General features: G+C 39.0%; 2 protein-coding genes across 6 annotated transcripts in view; one reads left to right on the top strand and one right to left on the bottom strand.

The window, feature by feature from the left end:
• Window positions 1-891: 891 nt before the first annotated feature.
• Window positions 892-15632, bottom strand: sidt2 (SID1 transmembrane family, member 2). Of its 4 annotated transcripts, none has more exons than XM_088427506.1 (27): window positions 15343-15632; window positions 14852-15095; window positions 14661-14779; window positions 13276-13440; window positions 12890-12935; window positions 12388-12489; window positions 12038-12121; window positions 11400-11565; window positions 11109-11202; window positions 10963-11018; window positions 10828-10854; window positions 9915-9953; window positions 9724-9801; window positions 9098-9216; window positions 7643-7716; window positions 7452-7518; window positions 7298-7371; window positions 7090-7213; window positions 5665-5782; window positions 4170-4306; window positions 3977-4085; window positions 2702-2778; window positions 2109-2155; window positions 1930-2035; window positions 1750-1860; window positions 1553-1666; window positions 892-1484 (listed from the first exon to the last, which is right to left on the bottom strand). In XM_088427506.1, the coding sequence occupies exons 2-27, from the start codon at window positions 15092-15094 to the stop codon at window positions 1422-1424; spliced, it is 2559 nt and encodes an 852-aa protein (XP_088283632.1). In that variant the 5' UTR covers window position 15095; window positions 15343-15632; the 3' UTR covers window positions 892-1421. The 4 variants fall into 4 exon arrangements, with proteins under 4 accessions (XP_088283632.1, XP_088283631.1, XP_088283630.1 ...); XM_088427505.1 differs by having other exon boundaries at window positions 15247-15632; XM_088427504.1 differs by having other exon boundaries at window positions 14852-15632.
• A 76-nt stretch (window positions 15633-15708) lies between these two features.
• sik3 (SIK family kinase 3) overlaps window positions 15709-20357 on the top strand; it is a 34418-nt gene continuing 29769 nt past the window's right edge. For both annotated transcript variants that reach the window (XM_088427498.1, XM_088427500.1), the window contains exon 1: window positions 15709-17262. In XM_088427498.1, coding sequence (XP_088283624.1) covers window positions 16972-17262 — 291 coding nt within the window. In that variant the 5' untranslated portion in view covers window positions 15709-16971. The remainder of the gene's footprint in view (window positions 17263-20357) is intronic.

Below are 20357 nucleotides of genomic sequence, written 5' to 3' on the forward strand. Positions count from 1 at the left end.
ATTATGTTGATTATTTTTTTTGTGGACAAATGTTTATTAATGATTTATTTTTGTGAACAGATCTCTACTGTAATCCCAAAAGGGGTTGCTTTAATATTTTTTTGTGGACAAATATTTATAATTATTTCTTTTCACGAACAGGCCTCACACTTAGTTGATTATTTTTTGTGGACAAATATGAATAATTATTTGTTTGATTGCAACTCTTCTATGATCCAAAGAGGCCACTTTATGTTGATTACTTGTTTTGTGGACCAATACAAACGAAATCTGAAAGGTTCGAAAGTTTAATAAAGCGGACCCTTATGATGGCCTGTTGATTTTTTATTTTTTTTTTTACCCAAAAATGTTTTGCACTGATTAAGGGGTACTTGGCTGAAAACATATTTCACAATGGGTACATCACTGAAAAAAGGTCGAAAACCACTGCCTTAAAGGGTTTAAAAAAAAAAAGTGTATGTGCTTTGAGCGCTATGCTGAATGTTTCGAGTGCCATCTAGAGGAGTTATAATGCAGTTCAAGAATGGTTCAAGAATCACTGTTTAAGCTTGATTTTACCATTACCATCGTTGTGCCAGTCGGATCAATTTGTCAAATTTGACCGTTTGCTAAAACAGATCAACTTCTTAAGACACTTGAACGACAGGATTGATGGGGTCTGCACACTTGTGTGGAATTTAAATTGCCTGCTCTTAGTGACTCCGTTTTACTCTCCAAAGAGTAGTAAGTTGCAATGGAAAGCTGGAAAAGGTTTTGAAATTTTTCACAAAAATCTGCTGTTTGAACATTGTGTACTTCTTGTACTGACTGATAACATAGGCTTAACTTGGGGCTATGAATAGATCTTCACTGTAGCGCCATGCCGCCATATACAGGACTGCAACAAACATATCTGACAAGTAACCTTTATTCAATAACTGTTGATTGCCATGTCTGACATGATTTCTTTCTAAGTGAAAAAACACTTTCTGCATTAGTCTATACAATCATGGCAATATAGTTGCATTGGCTGGTTTTCTTTGTGACTCTCACGATCACAACACTGACTGCCATTGCGCTTTGTATAAACACATTTGACAAACACCCATACATCATATAAACATTCGTTTTCAGTCATAAACAATTGTTCCAATACGTTGCGAACAATAAATAATCACATTGATTCAGGCTGGAGTTTTAGCAAAAGTAGCCTATGCTTTCTAAAATGTAGACAGTAAACATCACGTATAACGGCAATAGTTATATGGCAGCAAGATGAAAATGTTCAGCATCAGTCAACCGTATTGGAGGGAGGGGCAACCTTGCTCCACCCTGAGCAGCTGATTGGGCCGTGCGCGATGACGGCCGGGAAGGCTACTGGCGCCGCTTTTGGAAATGGACGGACCAAAAAATACAATAAGGCAAATGAGAAGATGCGTTCTCTAGAACACGTAGATCTTGTCTCTCTGAATGGTGTCGAGGTCATCATCCATCGTGAGCAGAACCTGAAGTTCAAACGGGAGCGATGAGTTTTCATGGTACAATTTTTTTCAACGCGAAGGACGGGACTTGCCAAAAAGGAGCCGAACATGGCGATGGACGATAGGAAGTGCCAAATGTCGTGATCGTCAAAAAACGAAAGCAGGATGCAGTCGCGGTTGTGCTCGCGCGATTCTGCCGGTGTTTTCTGTTCCAAAACGAACGTGATGATGCTGCATCAGGAAATACGTATGCAAAATAGTACATAGTGTGAGTGTATAAAAGACCAACCTGCCAGGTGCTGAGTCCCTGGAAGAAGAAATAGAGCGCAAAGCCCCACACCACTGCCGTGAAGAGAATGCACACCAGTGCCATGCATTGGATTCTCTCACCGCTGCGTAGCTTCAAAAACAAACGGAACAGGTTAAGCAATGCAGGTTTAGTCATGATCCCTGGGCTCATTCTCCGCACCTTCATGATGATGTAGAAGGCAAAGTAGAGCAGAAGGTTACAGATGGCGATGGCCAGCAGGTAGGAGGCAAAGTCATTGGGTCTCTCGATGAGGCCGTAGGCAGCGCTGCAGAGGGAACCGAGCTGCTCAGATAACGTGTCGCATTTGGACTGTTCAGCGCACGCGGCGGTTTACTCACAGGGACCAATTGACGATGTTCCCCATCACCAGCAGAACCATGCGATCCTTCACACACATACAAGGGACATTTTATTTTCCTTGTGCCACTCATGCAAGACAGCTCAACTCTTTTATTCTTAATAAACTCAATTCAGATATTCTTAACAGAATACGCTTGACTGCTGGGCCTGTTACGTTTTTTTTTCCTTCGATCACCCATTTCTGCGCTCTCAGTATAGGCCCCGTCCAATCAGAGGAAACAGCAAGATCCTCACTTTGTTATGTCACATATTGAGTACTGCCCCACGCAGACTAAACACAATCTCAAATTCGGTGAGTGGCACGATTCAAAATAGCTCATACCTCATATGAAATCGAATAACTATACCCGTAGTTAATTGTGGAAAGTTTGAAGTAGCACAATACATATGCTATGCTGTACTATGAAAAACCATAAGCCAGGACGTTCATAGATCACACATACTCTTGTTTAAAAATGAAAATAATATCTTCCAAAGCAACTTAATTATATAACGGTTCAGAAATCTGAAGAAAATTGTCAAGTACTGTAGGTGTGTATGTTAACCGCATTGTGTCCAAGACCATACTCACAACATAGGTGGGCCCAGTGCACTGTCGAATGCAATCCGTGTAGACGACATAAACCATCCTGCGCACGACGCCGGAGTCTGAAACGTTCACATACCAAATAGCATGAAATAAATGGGTTAATCTACATTGGTAGAATGTTTACATGTTTTACATTTACAATGTAAAATGTTTACATTTGCATTTAGCGTTTTCTTTTTGCTGTTTAGAAGTAGATCATTTATGAATTTATGAAATGAGTGTGAAGTATGTTCTATGTCTGACACTAAGGGCACATTTATTCTAATTTTATCGCGATCAAAATATTGGCTGCCACGATTAATTAAGCTGTTTCTCTGAGATATTGACATTTAAAAAAGACAGCTTTACTACATGTCAAATCAAGTACTGTCATCCTACCACTAGGGAGCAATGTTTCCCTATATGTTTGCATGGCAAAAGCCTATGCTTTTACCGCCCTAATACTGTATATTATTTACCTGCGTGAAATGGCGATGTTTCTCACCTGATTCCTAACATATACAGTCCTAGCAGTCAATTAAAACCTATTTTAGAAAAAATAATACAATTGGAATAAATTCGGTTCGAAAGGACCGAAATGACATTTTGACTGCTACTTGATTAAAATGTGCTTAAAAGTAAAAAATGTGCTTGGTTCTAAGTAGGCTTCATTTTTTTTTCATTAGTTTGCACTCAGAAAGTAAGTTTGCTGTGTTGCCTTATGTGCCATTTGTTTTAATTATTTACTTTATCTATTTTAGTTATTTACTTATTTGTATGTATCAAGTCTCAAAGCCTTGTTTATACTGCTTGTTTAAAAAAAGGGCATTAAATAGACATGTTTGACCAAACATGATGAATGATTGTGATTAATAATCATTATTTCAATATTGACCAAAATAATCGTGATTATTATTTAGGGCATAATCGTGCTGAGTATTTTTATTTTTAATTGAGCTGTCAGTTTTTTTTTTTCTAAACAAATCATACAAAAAAGCTTTAAGATTTCCATTCAAGTGATGATGACTCAGTTACTGAGTTATCAGTTTTACTTTAGAGTACGAAGAGTATCAGCAGGCATCAGTTTTACTTTCGAGTACTAAGAGTATCAGTCTGCTGTATCGGTGGACTACAGAAATCTGAGAATTACCTAATTTTACCATCACAGCTTACCTTTTTTGCCCTTATAGTTTTCGACAAATGACCCGACCCGTCTATTCATGAGGTGAATCAAATATGACCCTTGAGCACAAAAGTACATCTGGTATAAACCCTTACCGAGCCTCCATCTGCCCATGTAGTAAAGTTGCGTGCTGAGGAGAAGCGTAGCCAAGATGTGGATGACGGAGAAAATGATCCAAAACACGGTGTTTCCTTTGCCGAACACCTGCGAGTAACGCCGCCGCCACACGCCGGTCACAGTTGTGCCTCGTCAGCGTGTCGACCGTGTCATTGCCGCATGCGCACGTACCACCCCGAGCACGGAGAAGAAGATGACTGCGGCCAAGCAGGCGTAGGCGGTGTAAGCGCTGGCATTGATGTCAGGATGCCTCTTCTCGTACAGCTTCAGCATACATAGGCCAGCGATCATATACATGAAGGACGTGTCTGCCAAAACATCACGCACAAGTCAGTGTGACCTTTTGAAAAATGAAGTCATTTTGCCTGGAGACAGATGGCGCAGGGATAATTGGCGGCGTCTGTACAACGGAAGGAGGTTAGTTGTCAGTTTCGCAAAAGGTTCACCAGCTCTTGACCTCAACCGGCTGTCATGATGGTGAATTTCCTTGATGTCATGAATACACGGTCAGTCCCCAATAAGGAATATAATCACCATATTGATCAGACTATCCTCGTGTTTACTAGTCATATATCAAAATGTGCTCAAATTACTGTGAAAATGTGTTTTTGGCCATCTAATTAAATAGGACCGTAGCAAATTCAAATCTCCTTATGTATTTAACATAACATGTGATCCTGAAGCACCCAAAAGCATTCATTTGACTGTACAGCACACAACGCGCACTGTTTATCAAGGCCTTGGAAGCACTAAAGTAAAGAAAAAATGCATTGTCTTTTATGTTGACATATTAGTCTGTGGATTTGTATATGTTGAGTATTTTATTATGTTGTATCACACACAATACTGTTCACAGTTAAGACCATGATGATACATACTGGGCAAAATTTTGAGTTGGACATTATTTGCTCAATCGATAGCGTTAAAGCTTTCACTACAGATTTTTTTTTTTTTTTGATAAAATAAAACTTAGGGCATATATTACTTGTTTATAAGTCTAGGACGCTTGGATTTTTTTTTTTTTTTAAATCCCACTTCCATAAATCAGGTTACGGGCCCTAGGATTTTTTTGTCCAATCAGTCATTTATAATAAAAATATAAACATGCCAGAGACGTGAAAATGATCACCAATCACCTACAATACATAATAATCAATGTAATCTATAGTAACACACATTAGCACATATTCTCAATATATGTCCGTAGTACTAGATGGTTAATTCACGAGGAATTGTAGAACGCAAGCTACCTTGTTGACAGTCGGCCCAGAACTGGCTTGTTGTGCATGAAAAAGTTGCTAAATGTCACTTAAATCTTTAGATCGGTATGTAAACTGGAACGCACTGTCTCAACAGGAGTGAAAGGGTTAAGTATGAAATGACTCAAAGTGCTACAATAATTAGTCTGATATTACTGTCACTATTTTCCACTTTGTTTTTTTTTTTATTTAAATGATGTTAGTCTAAAAAATACAAAGAGGAAACAGCGTTTTGCACTATTCTACATGATTTGCCAACTTTTTTTTTTTTTATTGTTAATAATTGTTTATAGTGCTTGTAGTCCTAATGGTCAAGGGTCCTGCAAACCAGTTATGTGCACTTGTTTATGCAGTCGTAAGGGAGGAAGAAAACAGCACATGCAGTGCTGTGAAATGTGTCACGTTACCAAATTGGAAGTTGGTGTAGTTGGGGCAGACATGGTAGCATGCGCTGAGTAGGCCCTCCATCATGAGAGCGGTGCCCATGGCGTAGAAAAGACCAAAGTGCTTTGGGATCCCACATTCCTTAAAGAAGAGCGCAAGGACAATGGTGTGAGCTGTTACGTTTTGGGAGGATATTATTATCGTCGGGTTTCTAGACTTTTATGAGAAGATGAGCCGTGCCAAAGCCTAGAGATGGACGCGTAACAACATGAGATCAGGTTATCGTGGAGCTATCTGACATATTTTTAATGTATCGGGTGTTCTCAAAGAGGGCTGATAACATTCACTAGCACCTTCTTGTTGCTGATGTACTATCAGGAAGTAAAGTGTGCTACATCCATGCTGGGCCTCTGAAATGCCAATTATGATGCATATTCTATAAGTTAAAAAGTTTTAAATTGTTCAGAGACCGTTTTTCGTTTATTTACGAACTCAATTTCTGCATGGCTGATAAAGTGTCTCTCTTTATCTCTTTATCTCATATTCTATAAGTTAAGAAGTTTTAAATTGTTCAGAGACCGTTTTTTGTTTATTTACGAACTCAATTTCTGCATGGCTGATAAAGTGTCTCTCTTTATCAGCCATGCAGAAATTGAGTTCGTAAATAAACAAAAAACGGTCTCTGAACAATTTAAAACTTCTTAACACTGATAAAGTGTCTCTCTTTATCAGCCATGCAGAAATTGAGTTCGTAAATAAACAAAAAACGGTCTCTGAACAATTTAAAACTTATTAACTTATAGAATATAAGTGGATCCCCTCGATGTCCATGATCTGATATGCGCACTAAGATGCAATCTATTGCAATTTTAGTGCCTAGAATGCATTATTACCATCTTGCTCCATAACACCATGCATATACTGTACTTACATTACATATTTGCCTGCTTCCATTGAGTGAATTATTGAAAACTAATGATCTGAAGCGGGAAAATATATCACAGAGACAAAAGAAAATGTTCTATTGTGCCAATTTTTTTTTTTTTGATCACATCACTTGTCCCTTAGGCGAATAATACAGTAATTACGAATAATCAAAATGACGGACAACTTGATTTTATGGGCAAAACCTTTCACTTACTGTGGTAGTTTGACACAGCTGCCATCAAACGGCTAACAGAATAACCAAAACAGAAGTGATAATCCTCCAAATTAAAAAAAAAAAACTCAACAACAACAAAAAACTACGGTAGTACAATACAGTGCACTCATTACTGTTCAAAGTGATTTAAACGCTGACAGCTCACTGTAAATAAATTACATGCATCGAAGAACTTGACAGCTATTTACGTTTTTTTTTTTTATGACAGGTGATGGATACTCTTACACAGTACATTTATTGAGAACGATACATTTCAGTATCTCATTTAGAAGCCGCATTAACTTACCAGTGCATTGACTTCACTACAGGCCAGAGCTCTTTTATGGACGATCTCCCTCTTGAGGACGATGAGGAGAAACAGGAGGCCCAGCATCACGTAGCCAAGGTTGCTGAGGATGTTGTTGAAAGCACTGCGTTGCCGAGCAGTTGAGTGTCAAAAGTTGCCATACACATGGAAAGGCGGAAGTAAAGTAAAAGTAATAGCAGGTACAAACCTTAAAGCCCCGAGAGGGTGAGCACACATGAAGTTGTAGTAGCAGATATCCTGGTTCCCAGTAACATTGACAACCTGATATGAATAATTAAGATTTACATTCTACAAGATAAGGTGCATGTCGGCTTTAAATGGTTGATTTTCTATGAGCGTACCGTTTGATATGTTATAACCAGCTGGATGACCGGCAGGGCATAGAACACAGCAATGGTGGCGATGTTCCTGATGGGAGCACAATCATGACGTATCTTTGATCATTTGTACGATAACTTAAAAAAGAACTATGATGTGACAACTTTGACATTAGGAAAAAAAAATGCATCTGACATGCAACGTATAGTCTCACCAGAAGTAAATTTGATATTTCTTGCTGAGGACCCTCTTGTCCTTGCGTGACAGGTCAGACACACAAAGATACTTCTGTTATCAGAAAAGGAAACAGATATCATTACTGGTAGCCATCAAGATTAAAAAAAAAAAAAAAAATACAGAAGAGGAAGCAATAGCCTATGACATAAAAATGAAATTTAAATTTCATTATCTACATTTTTGTGAAGTTCCAAATTAGGGGTGAACATAGTGTAATATAAGAATATTTTCTTTGTGTGAAACTGGTCGAAAATATTTCCATGCAATCAATATAGAACAATCTAAAAAAAAAAAAAAAAATCAGTAAACAAGGCCTTCATGTGATGTGTATTCAGGTATACTTTCACCGGTGAGCAAACTTTTTCAATGTGCGCAGCCGCGCGATTTGTAAGTAGAAACATAGGTCGGGCAGTCATACAGTATACTGAACGTTGCCTCATTTCATAGTGCCAAATTAAAGACAAAGCTCACATTTATTCTTCTGTCTCAATGAGGAATTTGCAGGATATGGACATTTCTGCATTGCAAAGTATGCGTTTACACAGCTGGGCTGGCATCACGCATTAAGCACGGTATATGCATGGTGATGTAAGTGGAACAAACATCTTGACTTTCAACACAAACGGACATTGTATTGTAGTGGTTCCATAGCTTAAGAAGTTAAAGACTTTTTTTTGAACTCATTAATTTGAATTCTCATGTAAGACCAACTGCTAATTGTCCCACAGCAGTCTAAAACCATGTTAATGTCAGGAATTTTTTTTTTAAAAGAATGTAAACATTTATCCTGATTTAAGACTTTTGAAAGACATAAAACATTTTAGTATCAAGTTAAGGCAAATTCACAAGCCTACAAATTTGCAGGTCAACCTCCCACCCAGCATCTATTCCTGACACCGGCGATTTCTAAATCAGGGATGTCCAAACCCAGTCCCTGAGGGCCACTATCCTGAATATTTTCCATGATTCCGTCCTTCAAACCATCTGATTCAAATAATAAGCTCATCAGCAAGCTCAATAGAAAAAGATGGACAATATCATTCCTTGAGAACAAGTTAGGACACCCATTCAGTGAAGTCTCAAGCACACATATGCACAACCCTTGTCAAAATTTGCTGTATGTAGGCGAGGCTTGTAAATGTGGACATTTTTAGAAGTTTGGGAAATGTATTTCAAAACATCCTGAAATTTAATTTTAAAAAGTTCAATTCAGTGAATTGTATACTAAGAAGAAGATTTTTTTTACTTGTTTTATTACCAGACAAGAAACATAAAACATTTTTAAAGTTTTGATGGTGATCTACCAAAGTTTTAAAAAAGACTTTAATGTATGTTCTTGAGGCTGATCTGGGTGAGTGGGGACAAATAAGCATAACAGCTTACTTGTTGTTTTAGCCAAGATCGTGCAATGAATTCTTGTAAAATCCCATACCTTGGTGCGAACTATGTTTTTGTCCGAGTCGATGTCATCCAGTGTGTCATAGTCATCTTCCTCTATGGAGCTCAGTGACTCCTGTCTGCTTCTTCCAACATTTTTCCAACAAGACCGCTCTGATGGAATGGGAGTGGGAATGGGAATGGACAAACTGTGTTTAAATGTTGTCAATGTTTCGGGATATGAGGAATTTTTGACATTTTAAAGACATCAAAACATCACACTTTTAAAAGACGGACTATTAGACAGGCGATTGATTCTGTATTCAAGACAAGGTGGTTAACAAATACACAGCAAATTTCAAAATCTCCAAACATAAAGGCTGACTGCCATCACACTGAATCTAGCAGTGCTGTTTATTGTCAGCACCCGCATCCCCAAATTACTGCCCGAAGAAAAGCTGAGATATGCAGCAGCAAGCCAGCAACCCTATTGAGGTTAAGCGGCTATAGGAAATGAATGGATGCTTATTTTCAGTGTATCACAATTACTGAAGACCAGTGTAATTAATTAGACCAACTAAGTGGCAGCTATGCTCCATGCGACGGTTTGGATGACGGCGTGTTGTGAGAAGTAGTTGGGTAGATGAAGATGATATTGTTTGATATAACAAGTGTCCATACCCATGTAATTGTCAGCTGAAGTTGCACTGTCGATCGAGGGGGCGTTTTCAGTGACTGCTTCTGAACTGATTGTGCTGTCTGTTCGATGAACGCATAGGGAGTCAATGCAACTACACATACACACATACAAAAGAGAGAGAGAAAAAAAAAAAGAGCGCCAACAAGAAAACCAAAGATAAGGTATAACTCACCAAGGGAGCCATATTCATTCGGCGACACTGCAGTCTTGCCTGTAGATGGTAAAACATACTCAGTGAAAAAAAAAGGTGAATGTAAGACTAGTGTTTTCTTGGATATTTACAATTCGCGAATTGGATATTCACCTGTGCTAGGCAACAAATTGAATTAATGCAATTATTTTGTCTTTTTAAAAATCACCTATGTGAAAATTACTCCTTGGGAAAACGGTTTTGCTGTCATGCGCAAGCTATGAGCAGTTATTTTTGGAAAGCTATGAATAGGATTACATTAAAACTTATTTTTAATCAGTTTATTGTTTGCACATTTTGCACATCATTCAAAAACAGTTTTAATAAATCAAACTGTCATTAGACGTTTGTTTTGTTTATTACTTTGATTAAACATTAAACTATTTACATGAAAAACTCACCTATTTGCTCAGCCACGTCTGACATTAAAGTCACACTATAGCATTTTAATGTAAAATCTTGGTCCCACCGCAAAAACACTACTTACTAAACAACACTTACTACAGGCTATAGCCTAAAGCACAGCAGCTGATTGTAGAGGGTATGAGTGACCACCACAACATATTTAGACAAAAATGGGAAGGCATGCTATAGTTAATTAAAAAAATAAAATACAGGCATTGCAGTAATTGATTGTTTTGGTCACTGCATATATTGTATAAAACATCTAAATTATTGTTTATTATACAAGTACCACAACAAGCTACATTTGCTTTCCTACAACAAACAAAAAGTAGTACAGCATGCACAGCTTAAAGAAAGACTACACGTTATAGTCTTAACCATCTTATTATCAGCAATATGAAGACTCGTGTCTATGCATGGCATGCAAGGTAACGTGTGCACAGCATCTACTGACAGACAAAACACCAGACCAACTATTTTGTGTTTATACCATCTCCATTTTTCCCAAGCAGAGAAGCTAAAGTGTGCGTTAACAGACAGAAAAAAAAGGAATAAAAGATTAGAGTAAACTGCCAACCGCCTCTTATCAAGCCTCACTACACTGGTCCTGCAAGAGGTGGTTTACCTGTTTCGGCAGTTGATGTATCATCAATACTCAGAAGAAGCTCTCTCCTCTTGGCCCTGCACAAAACAAAGAGACAGGAAGATGCAAGTGCACAGTTGGGCATATTGAACCTTATAGTTTTTCGCTGTGAGATATCAAAATCTTACCGTTTCTTCTCCACACAGGCCACCAGCAGAGTGACAAGGTAGAAGAAGAGAAATATACCCAGACATAACAGCATGCCCATCACATACACCTCCGCTGCACAGAATGAATTCAGATGCACTTTAACAGTGATTACATATTTGGACATTGTGACAATATTGATCATTTTTAAGTATTGCATACTCTATATATTAAAAAATGCAAACTTTACTCAACAGATTGGAGGAATACAAAATTAGAAAAGATATTTAAATGCATACACAGAAAGTCACAAGTTTGCACAAACAGCTTACATTTTATAGCAAGAGAGACCACAACGTCAAGGGTTTTGCTACGGTTACCAGCGTCGATCAACTCATCTGGACGCAGTGGGTAAAAGCGTAGTGGACCACCACAAGCCTCGTCCTCCGTTTTTACCACTACCACCACATAAAAACTGTTGCTTGGGAAATCCTTTCTCTAGAGGGTAGATGAGAGAAATGATTGATGTTCATGCTCACAGTGGACTCTTGAAATACTTCTAATGATGTGGGTAGTTCTTTAAGGTTGCCAAGCAGTTGAAAGTTTCCCATGTTTCCCAGGGAAGTTAAGATGGTAATCTTCGAGAATATTCCATATTGAAAACATTCAAAATTAAGGGGTCGTTATAACTGTGAGTCGAGTGTGATTTTTTTTAAAAAAAAAAATCACAATCAATCATGCTTGTTATTGTCAGACATCCATACATGATGTACACTTCTTGTCCACATGCAATATTTTCACAATACCCTAATGGCTGCAATTATATTCCAATCACTTGAGCGCCTGCATTTCCAAAGCTTGTTCTTTTTTTGTCTGTTTTGTCTTAATTATTATTTCTCGTGGAAAGTTGCCAAATTTCCCTGATTTTGCAACCCAATCTTGAATTAGCCGTACACTTCTGAATAACTACCTGTACTGTGATGGCACCTTTTTTCGTCATGGTCTGATACATCCCAATGAAGGCAACATTATTGTCGAGGTCATATACAGGGCACTGAGAACAAAAAGATAACAAAAAAGCATGAATCAGATTATCAGAGGGATTGCACATCAGGGGGAACTAAAACTGTCCAAGATCAAAACAAAAATCACATGATTACGATTACAGCCCCTTGCGAAGGCTTTTAAATTTAGAATATAATTTATTGTTGCTTTAAGATAAGCATAATTTTTCCTCTTGTTGCTCATGTGACAACATGCCAAAACCATGAGACCTAAAGTTCTTCTAGACAGCACAAGTGGCAGAGAAACTAAGTGTACCTGAATGTCCTGGATGGACATCACGGAGCATGGAAAGTTCATGTCTGAGCTGACTTTCACAATTACAGTGTCCACTCCTTCAGGAAATACATACTTGAAGTACTGAAAAAGGAGTAAACACATAAGGGAAATGTTTTATTTAAGACTGCTATAGTGCCCTCAACCATTTATTTTTTTACCGGTACTTCTTTTATGGCTATATAGTTTGCTTCATATATTTGATAACATCAATAAGGAAGGTCAATAATTTATCAGCAAGAGAATATCTAGCATTTGGTTTCAATTTGACATGTAATAGGCATTCTAAATTACGACAATGTGTTGGTAGAAACTGCAACTAACTGCTAACATCACAACATAAGCACATATTTTGAGGAACATGATCGAACAACCATGACTTCCTGTTTTTGTGTAACATTAAATATTCCCACATCTTCTTGCTGAAACTGCACTTCCTACACTGTTTCACTTTTCTTGTAATGCTAACCAGAGCGACGTATACCTGAGGTTGGGACGGGGATGCAGTGAAGCTGAATTTAGTGTCTGTCCTAGAATCAAAAAAGAAAACAAATCAATGGCAGTTGAGCCCTCATGCCATGTTAAATTCTCACACAAAAGTAATTTCTTGTCCATCAGATGGAATTCAACAATTGACAGCCCAGAAATAACTGAAGAGATTCTCATCTGATTCATTTTGCCGTGATGGCAATGTATTTTATTCAACTCTATTTTTATGTCCAATTTGAATGCAAAAATGATTTCTACAACTGCAACTGGCACTTCAAAGAAAGTGGGACAGTAATGAACCATAGCTATGGTGTATATACAGTACAAGTATGAAAATGTATACTGGGACATCTCATATACAGTATAAAAGTGTCAACTTACTGTAATATGAAGCTTTCAACGCGACTGACCCTAAGCAGGTAGTTTGTATCCTGGCTGGAAAGTGTCGACACGTCCACAAAGAAGTACTGGGTCTCCGATGCAGCCCGTGTTGGAGGCTGGCATAAAGTGCGGCCCAAGTGATTGTATGGGTACTTCCTCTGGTACCTGGAAACAACTCAGATATGAGTATTCATGCATATCTGAATCACTGGTGAAATTTTCCATTTTCCACTCACTATAAGTAGTGTATGTGCATTTGTTTTGCTTTGCATCAACACCTCGTACACTTCCAAAATTGGGTTACGGTGATGTCATAGGAGTGGAGCAGCACAATGAAAAGAGAACATTCAAGGCTAACATCATCACTGATTTTATGAGGCAGTATAGCAAAGTAAAAAAATGGAATGTAACATGTTTACTGTTAAGTTAAATAAAGCAATGGACACGTTTTGACAACTACTTTCAAGAGTCAGATGACTTCACCAGTCATTCGTTAAATAACTTAAGACGAAAAACAAAATGTCTAGGGAATTGTGTGTGTAAATGACTTTCCCATACTCCTGACAACATGGTTCACATTAACCAAGGATGCCAGGAAGTGACAGTCCAAGGGTTCTTAATAACACGCGACACGTGGGCGTTTGGCCCAGGGCCTGGACTGGCATGACCAAGGCAAAGCCACCATGCTGTTGCACAAATCCAGAGGGTGTAGGAGACAAAGATGACGTGATGTCAGTTTTCCAACTGTCCATTGGTAATGTCACATCACCAAGGGACCTCTAACAGCTCATGAAAACCAACCTGATTATGCAAAGTCTTCTTTTACGAACTTACTTGTGCAATCATATAGTGTTGTAGTTAGAAAATGTTCATATGCTGCTCACTCAACATGTGCATTTTGAGTGGGAACTGACCTAATGCTGGCTGCATCAAAGTCAAACTAAAATGACTTCAGGTTAAATGCAAACACTTCTGTTTATATCAATAAGCATAGGCAGAGCACACAATTTACTGATATGGGAAATGTGAATATTACGGTTTACAGGTGTGCACTCCTATATTTTCTTCAAGCGCCCCAAAAATGATACATTTTGGATAATGTGCTCCTACTGCACAGTCTGAAAAGCTGCAAGGTGAGTTAAACTACAGGACTAAATACAAAGGACAACCACATCAATTTGTACATATCATAAACATGTGGAGCTGTAAACAGTGTCAGATAAAATAGAGTGACTGACCCCAACCCCCAAGAAATAAAATTTAATTTCTACTCATTTTGTAATAATTTTACAAACTTGCTTCATTGTTTGCTTTGGTTGTAATATACTTGTGTAAAGCGTGACGAGATTTTATGAGGAGTGTCTGCAAGGAAGTCCATCACTTACAGGCCTCTGAGGATGAGGGGGACCTGAAAGGACAGCACAGCTTGTTTCTGTCGCACCACAAAGAGGATTGGACTCTTGAGGTTCTGCAGTACGTCCACAGATACACGCACTCCCTCCGTCTGTGACATCAAACACAGAAAAATCAATTTTACGTACACTGACACAAACACATCTGTAAGGCGCTCTCTTGCCTTGGTTCTGGAGACGGTGTGGTTGAACGCATAGATAGTCAGATTTTCACTCGTTACTGTGTCGTTGTAGGTAACGTCGAACTCGCCATCTATCAGGATGACATTTTTGGTCTCCCCCTGGGCACCACTGCCGCAGATCAACATTGCCACACACAACCACAGCAGGATTCTAGCAGCAGCTCCAAAAGTGTTTTTATATCGCGACTTCCAGTGAGTCCCGAACAGCATTTTATCTCTCACCATCCTTGAAGTGGCGAACAGAGAAACGTTGCGTTATTAAACTGTGAAAGGAATTGTGCAAGTCCGCCCCATTGACTCGTAAACAGTTTGATGTCAAAAGTGTGTCAGCTCCAGTCTTGACCCAAAATAACGACTGCTAGCATCCGAGCACTTACAGCAGCTTTTGTCGTTATCTCGAAGATACCCTAAGCCGTCCACTCAGAAGTCACACGTTTTAAGACAACAACACCGTAAGAAAGATTTGTTCTCACAGAAAAGGGGGCGAATCCTGTCAGGCGACTATGTTGTTTTGCTAATCTTAGCATAGTTGGCTAGCTAGCAGCTCCATGTTTGGATCTGGAAGTCCAGTCCAGGGACGTCGTTTGAATAATAAAGTAGGCCAGTTCGGAGCTTTCTAAGTCCAAGTGGTGCGTCCAAGTGTGTGGGGTCGTCGTGCCTTCATGTGGGTGTTTCTGTAGTGGTATTACAGCGTGAAACCATCTTCTTTGCCTTTCCTGTGCTGTGTGGGAAAATAAATGTGCATCAACTGCGCCCTCGTCCGGACACAACCTTTTGTCTTCATCCGTATGCAAAACAGTCGATTGCGCAACTCCACCTTTCGTCTCAAAGCACTCGATGCGCATACGATGGTACTGTATTTCCTAGTGTTATCACTAATTGACCTTGAATGAAAGTCTCTTGTGCCCTATATTGTGACTGTTTTTTTTGTGTTTGCTTATTTCAGCAAAAATCATAGCATACACTTCATTAATTTAGGATTGTAAACGTTTTATACAACGAATGAATGAGAACTATTTTAGCTAGTCTGCTTTGCGATTACTACCTTACCCAACATGAAGCCGCTTTTGTTGAGAACAGATGCCCGCAGTTGTTCTTCTTATTCTTATTCTTATTCTTATTCTTATTCTTATTCTTATTCTTATTCTTATTCTTATTCTTATTCTTATTCTTATTCTTATTCTTATTCTTATTCTTATTCGTAATAGTAGTTGATGTAGTTGTTGCTTTAAATGTTAGTGATTCAAGTGGGATAGCCGTAATAAGTGCGTGCACGTACGTGTTTGTGTGTTTGTTTCTCTTCTCGAACGCAAGTACACTAATCGGAATACGAAACACATTAAATTGGATTTTGGTTGATGTTACGATACGGGTTAGGGTTATAGCACGTTGCCTTAAAATGGTATTGTATTACTTGTTATACGTTCTTGACAGGTTGTAGTATGTAATTTTACCACGGGTGATACTTTGTACAGTGTACAACTTTGATGTCCGCAAAAGAGTAGAATAAGCGTGCCTAAACTGAGACCGTGTCCTTGATTGATTGCACTTTTCGCTTTGATACTATAAATAATTTATAGGTTTTGATCTTTGTATAGTAAATCTGTGAAGAAAGTAGCTAAGATAAAATAGCTAACGTCTATTTTTTATTCCTCTTACATTTTTAGAATTGTACCATGAGTGAACCGAAATCACCCATGTACCCAGCTGCTTTGTTAAGTCACCATTTATTTTCATTGACATAACACAACTTTAGCCTTTGGACATGAAATCAAAATGGCTCCATTTCATGTCTCACTGAGTAATTAGGAGGTGTGTGCTATGAATCTCTCATATTCCTTCCATCTGCGGGACACGTCTACTCGCGGTGCTGTGCAATTGATGACTGAATCATGGGGCGCAAGAGCGATAATGCGCAGTTCTTTGTTGCCCTGGCGACCACAATACGTTTTTGTGGATGAGGTCATGAGTTACGCTGTTCGTTTCCATAGTAACAGCCTAGAGAGGGCGCTGCGAGGGAGCGCGGTACGTAAAATGACGCAGGGCGGGGGCGTGCGCGCGCTGCGCAAGGCTGCTTGTTGTTCCCGCAGAGAGGCGAGAAGATGGCGGCCGTGTCAAGCGGAGGTGCAGCTGGGACTCCCGCGGCCGGGATACCGCACTCCTCCCGACCGACCCACGCAGGCATGGGCCCCCAGAACCGAGTCACGCCTTCCGCCGGGATCAGCCACCCCGGCCGTCCAGGCGCGGCCACCGGGTGCATCCCCAATCCTGCCCAGACTTCGACCACCAGGCCCCCCCCTGCGCGAGTGGGCCACTACGAGATCGAGCGGACCATCGGCAAGGGAAATTTCGCGGTCGTTAAACTGGCCACCCACATCATTACCAAAGCAAAGGTAAGGCCGCTGCTAGCGGAGCGTTTTAGGTGACCAATGGCAAGTTGTCATTGCGAATATCTCGCGTTTTTTAGCGGAACGCTGAGGACGAATCTGGGGCCTTCAAGCTCCCAAGACACAACGGCAAACTCGCCGTGGTGACACCGCTTCTCGTTGTCCGGTCATTCAATGCAGGACGTCTTTGAAAAACAGTGACACCAAACGCCCTAAGTAGAGACGAATCAGCGATGGTTCCACGCACTTAGTCAGCGTCATTGGCCCGCGGTTAATGTATAGCTAAGCGCAGAGGACGGAGAGAAGGGTACTGGCCAAGATGCAAGAGTCACGGAATATTCCCGTTGTAGCTGTTAGCTTAGCCGCGAATTAGCTGTTTGTTTGGATGGAGCTAGTTTTCAAGAATGTCTGTGCAATGCAACCATTTCAATGCTCTAGCTTGTTCTCCCACCGAACGAAAAGCTATTTGCTCTTGCTTCAGTGGCATTGCCAACTAGGGGGCCAAAAGATAAACGTTCCGTCAATTTAAGTAATCGCCCGGAGAGAATAAAACGTTTGAGCATTTTCGATTGGACGATAAACTTTTTTTAAAAGTATTATTTTAACATCTCAACTATTGTTAAACGGTTAAGTCACGCCTGGCAAAGAACACCAATCTGTGTTGTGGGACACACAACTCTTTAAAAGTTGTTGCACATCACAATTCGGTGCATGTTACGGCCTTTGATGATTCATGCGCACATATATAACTTACTTAATTGAAAATTCAAATCGAGAATAGTAGCAAAAGTATTACTTTTGACACACTCAGTTTGTGTTAAAGTTTCATATCTGATGTGAATTTGGCAATATAACAGCGTCAAATTGAAAAAAGGTTAAATGAGCAGCAGGTGGATAAACTAATATACAGTCATTTACTCTACATCTATAAAGTAGGAGTTACATGACTTGAGATTTATTTAAATTGTGGCTAATTTGATGAGATGTTTCAGTGTCCTTAAATTATTTTGTCTCAAATAATTCCCCCCTCACCTACTTTAATAGTTTGTACCATATTGCATATCAAAGGATTCAAACAGACATCAAGGAATATTGCGCAATGGAAGCATTTTGTTCTTTTTTTTTCTTTTTTTTTTTTTTCCACCCACAGGCAACAAAAGACCATCCTGGTCCACTTGGCAATACTTAGACATCATCAGGGTAAACATCCTGTTGCCGGTAAAGGCTGCCCAAGCCAAGAACTTGTGATTAAGTTGACAGCATGCTCAAAATGTCATTGTGGTACACTAAAGTGAGACTAGTTTTTATAACCCTGGTTTCAAGGACAATTACATTATTTTATTAATTATTTTAACTTATTTTGTTCTACACTATTTCATACAACTTCTGTAACCATCGTGCGCTGGTTGTCAGTGGTGTGCTTTGGCATCTTAAAGTCTTGGCACATATTGAGAAGCACTAGTATGCATTAAGTGAGGCTGTTATTTTTAATTTATCCTGTTCATAATGGTTGTCAATTTTGTCAAGACAAAAGAGAACATAAATGTTTTTGTTTTGTTTAGAAAATCTGACAACATTCTTGAGATTCATGCATGGCTACAGCTATCTAGTATTTTGTAATTGAATAGCCTACTGAAAATTCTATTGACTTATTGAGTATTCATATAGAAAAATAGCTTGATTCAAAAACAATTATGAACACAGAAGGCCAAATAACACAATTTCACTTAATTATGAATGACCAGTTTTTATAAGGTTTTATTTTATTTGATTTTTTACTGGAATTGAGTTTAGCCACTTTCTAATTTCCTATCTAAAATCGTTAGGGAGCTGGTAAATAAATCTCTCACCATACATAAATTTTGGTCTATGAAGTGACATCAGAACCACAGGATTGATTTTGTTGACTGAAACAGCACATTTGAATCAGCCAGGTTTGTTAAAAAGTAATGACTAGGAAAACCAACTGCCAGACTCTCAGCAGCAAAGTGTGCAATCATTTATGTTCATTAAACAGCTTTTGAAAAGTAATCAACTGATCCCGCAAGCCTATATAGGGCATCTGAACGCGCATGCTAGCCGCTAATTCATGCTAGATGCTTCTATAATGCTGGAGCTAAAGTGCGCACAATACAATCACAGCGTAATAAAGTATTTTTAGCACCTTGCAATGGCGATTGATCATGATTTCAGAACGTGTTGTTCCTTTCGGGATTAATACTGACGGAAATACAAAGACGTGTTAAGGCAGTCATTACGTAGTGCCAGGAACAACTTCAAAATAAAAACACACCAAGGCGTTCGTGTCCATGGATCAATTAGAAAGGTTATTGTTGGCCTGCTTACCACATGGGTAGTATGTTTCACTCTCGTGCAGAGCATCAACAGTTGTTGCTGTGATGGGTTTGATATATGTTTCCTGACATTTGCACTAAATAAGCTGATATCCGGGCAACTAATAAAATGCAAAGTATGTTTTTTTTGCACACTGGAACTCGAATTACTCAAGGACTCGTTTCAGCCCTAGTTTCATGGTGCAGGCACAATAGAACTTGTGATGTATGTCAATTATCCAGTGAAATTATTTGACATATTGAATGCCTTCCAGTTTGTATACACACAGTTATGTGTGCTATTGTATGTTTATGGTCATGTTTATGTATACTGACAAACAGACATGATTCAGTCTGTTTTGCATCTTCTGCTTTCAAGTCCAAAGCAAGCTTCTGTAGCATCATGTCATTTAATAGTGGTGTTAGGAATTTTGTATTAAGATAGAAGATTTATTTGTGAGATTTGATGGTGAGAGGTCGTGGTGAAAGTTAGAACAGATGCATGCCTGTGACTAGAATGCTTTATTCTATGTTCACGAACAAACAAATGTTGTTGTTGTTTTTTTTTTATTCTAGTTATTTACAAGCTTGTGGATTACATTATTAATGACAGGTTCCATCTCCAAAGCTCCATCAGCTCCGCTTTGCTGTAATGCCATAAAGGTCTTTGGACTTTTTTGTTTGTTTGTTTTAAAGTGGCATCTTTTTTATTTTAGAGAATAGCTTTATAGAAAAGATAGAGGTCACACATGGTGTGTCTGCAAAAAA

The sequence above is a fragment of the Hippichthys cyanospilos genome, chromosome 11 (genome assembly GCF_059441005.1).
Source record: "Hippichthys cyanospilos isolate Australia breed blue-spotted pipefish chromosome 11, RoL_Hcya_1.0, whole genome shotgun sequence".
Lineage (NCBI taxonomy): Eukaryota > Metazoa > Chordata > Actinopteri > Syngnathiformes > Syngnathidae > Hippichthys > Hippichthys cyanospilos.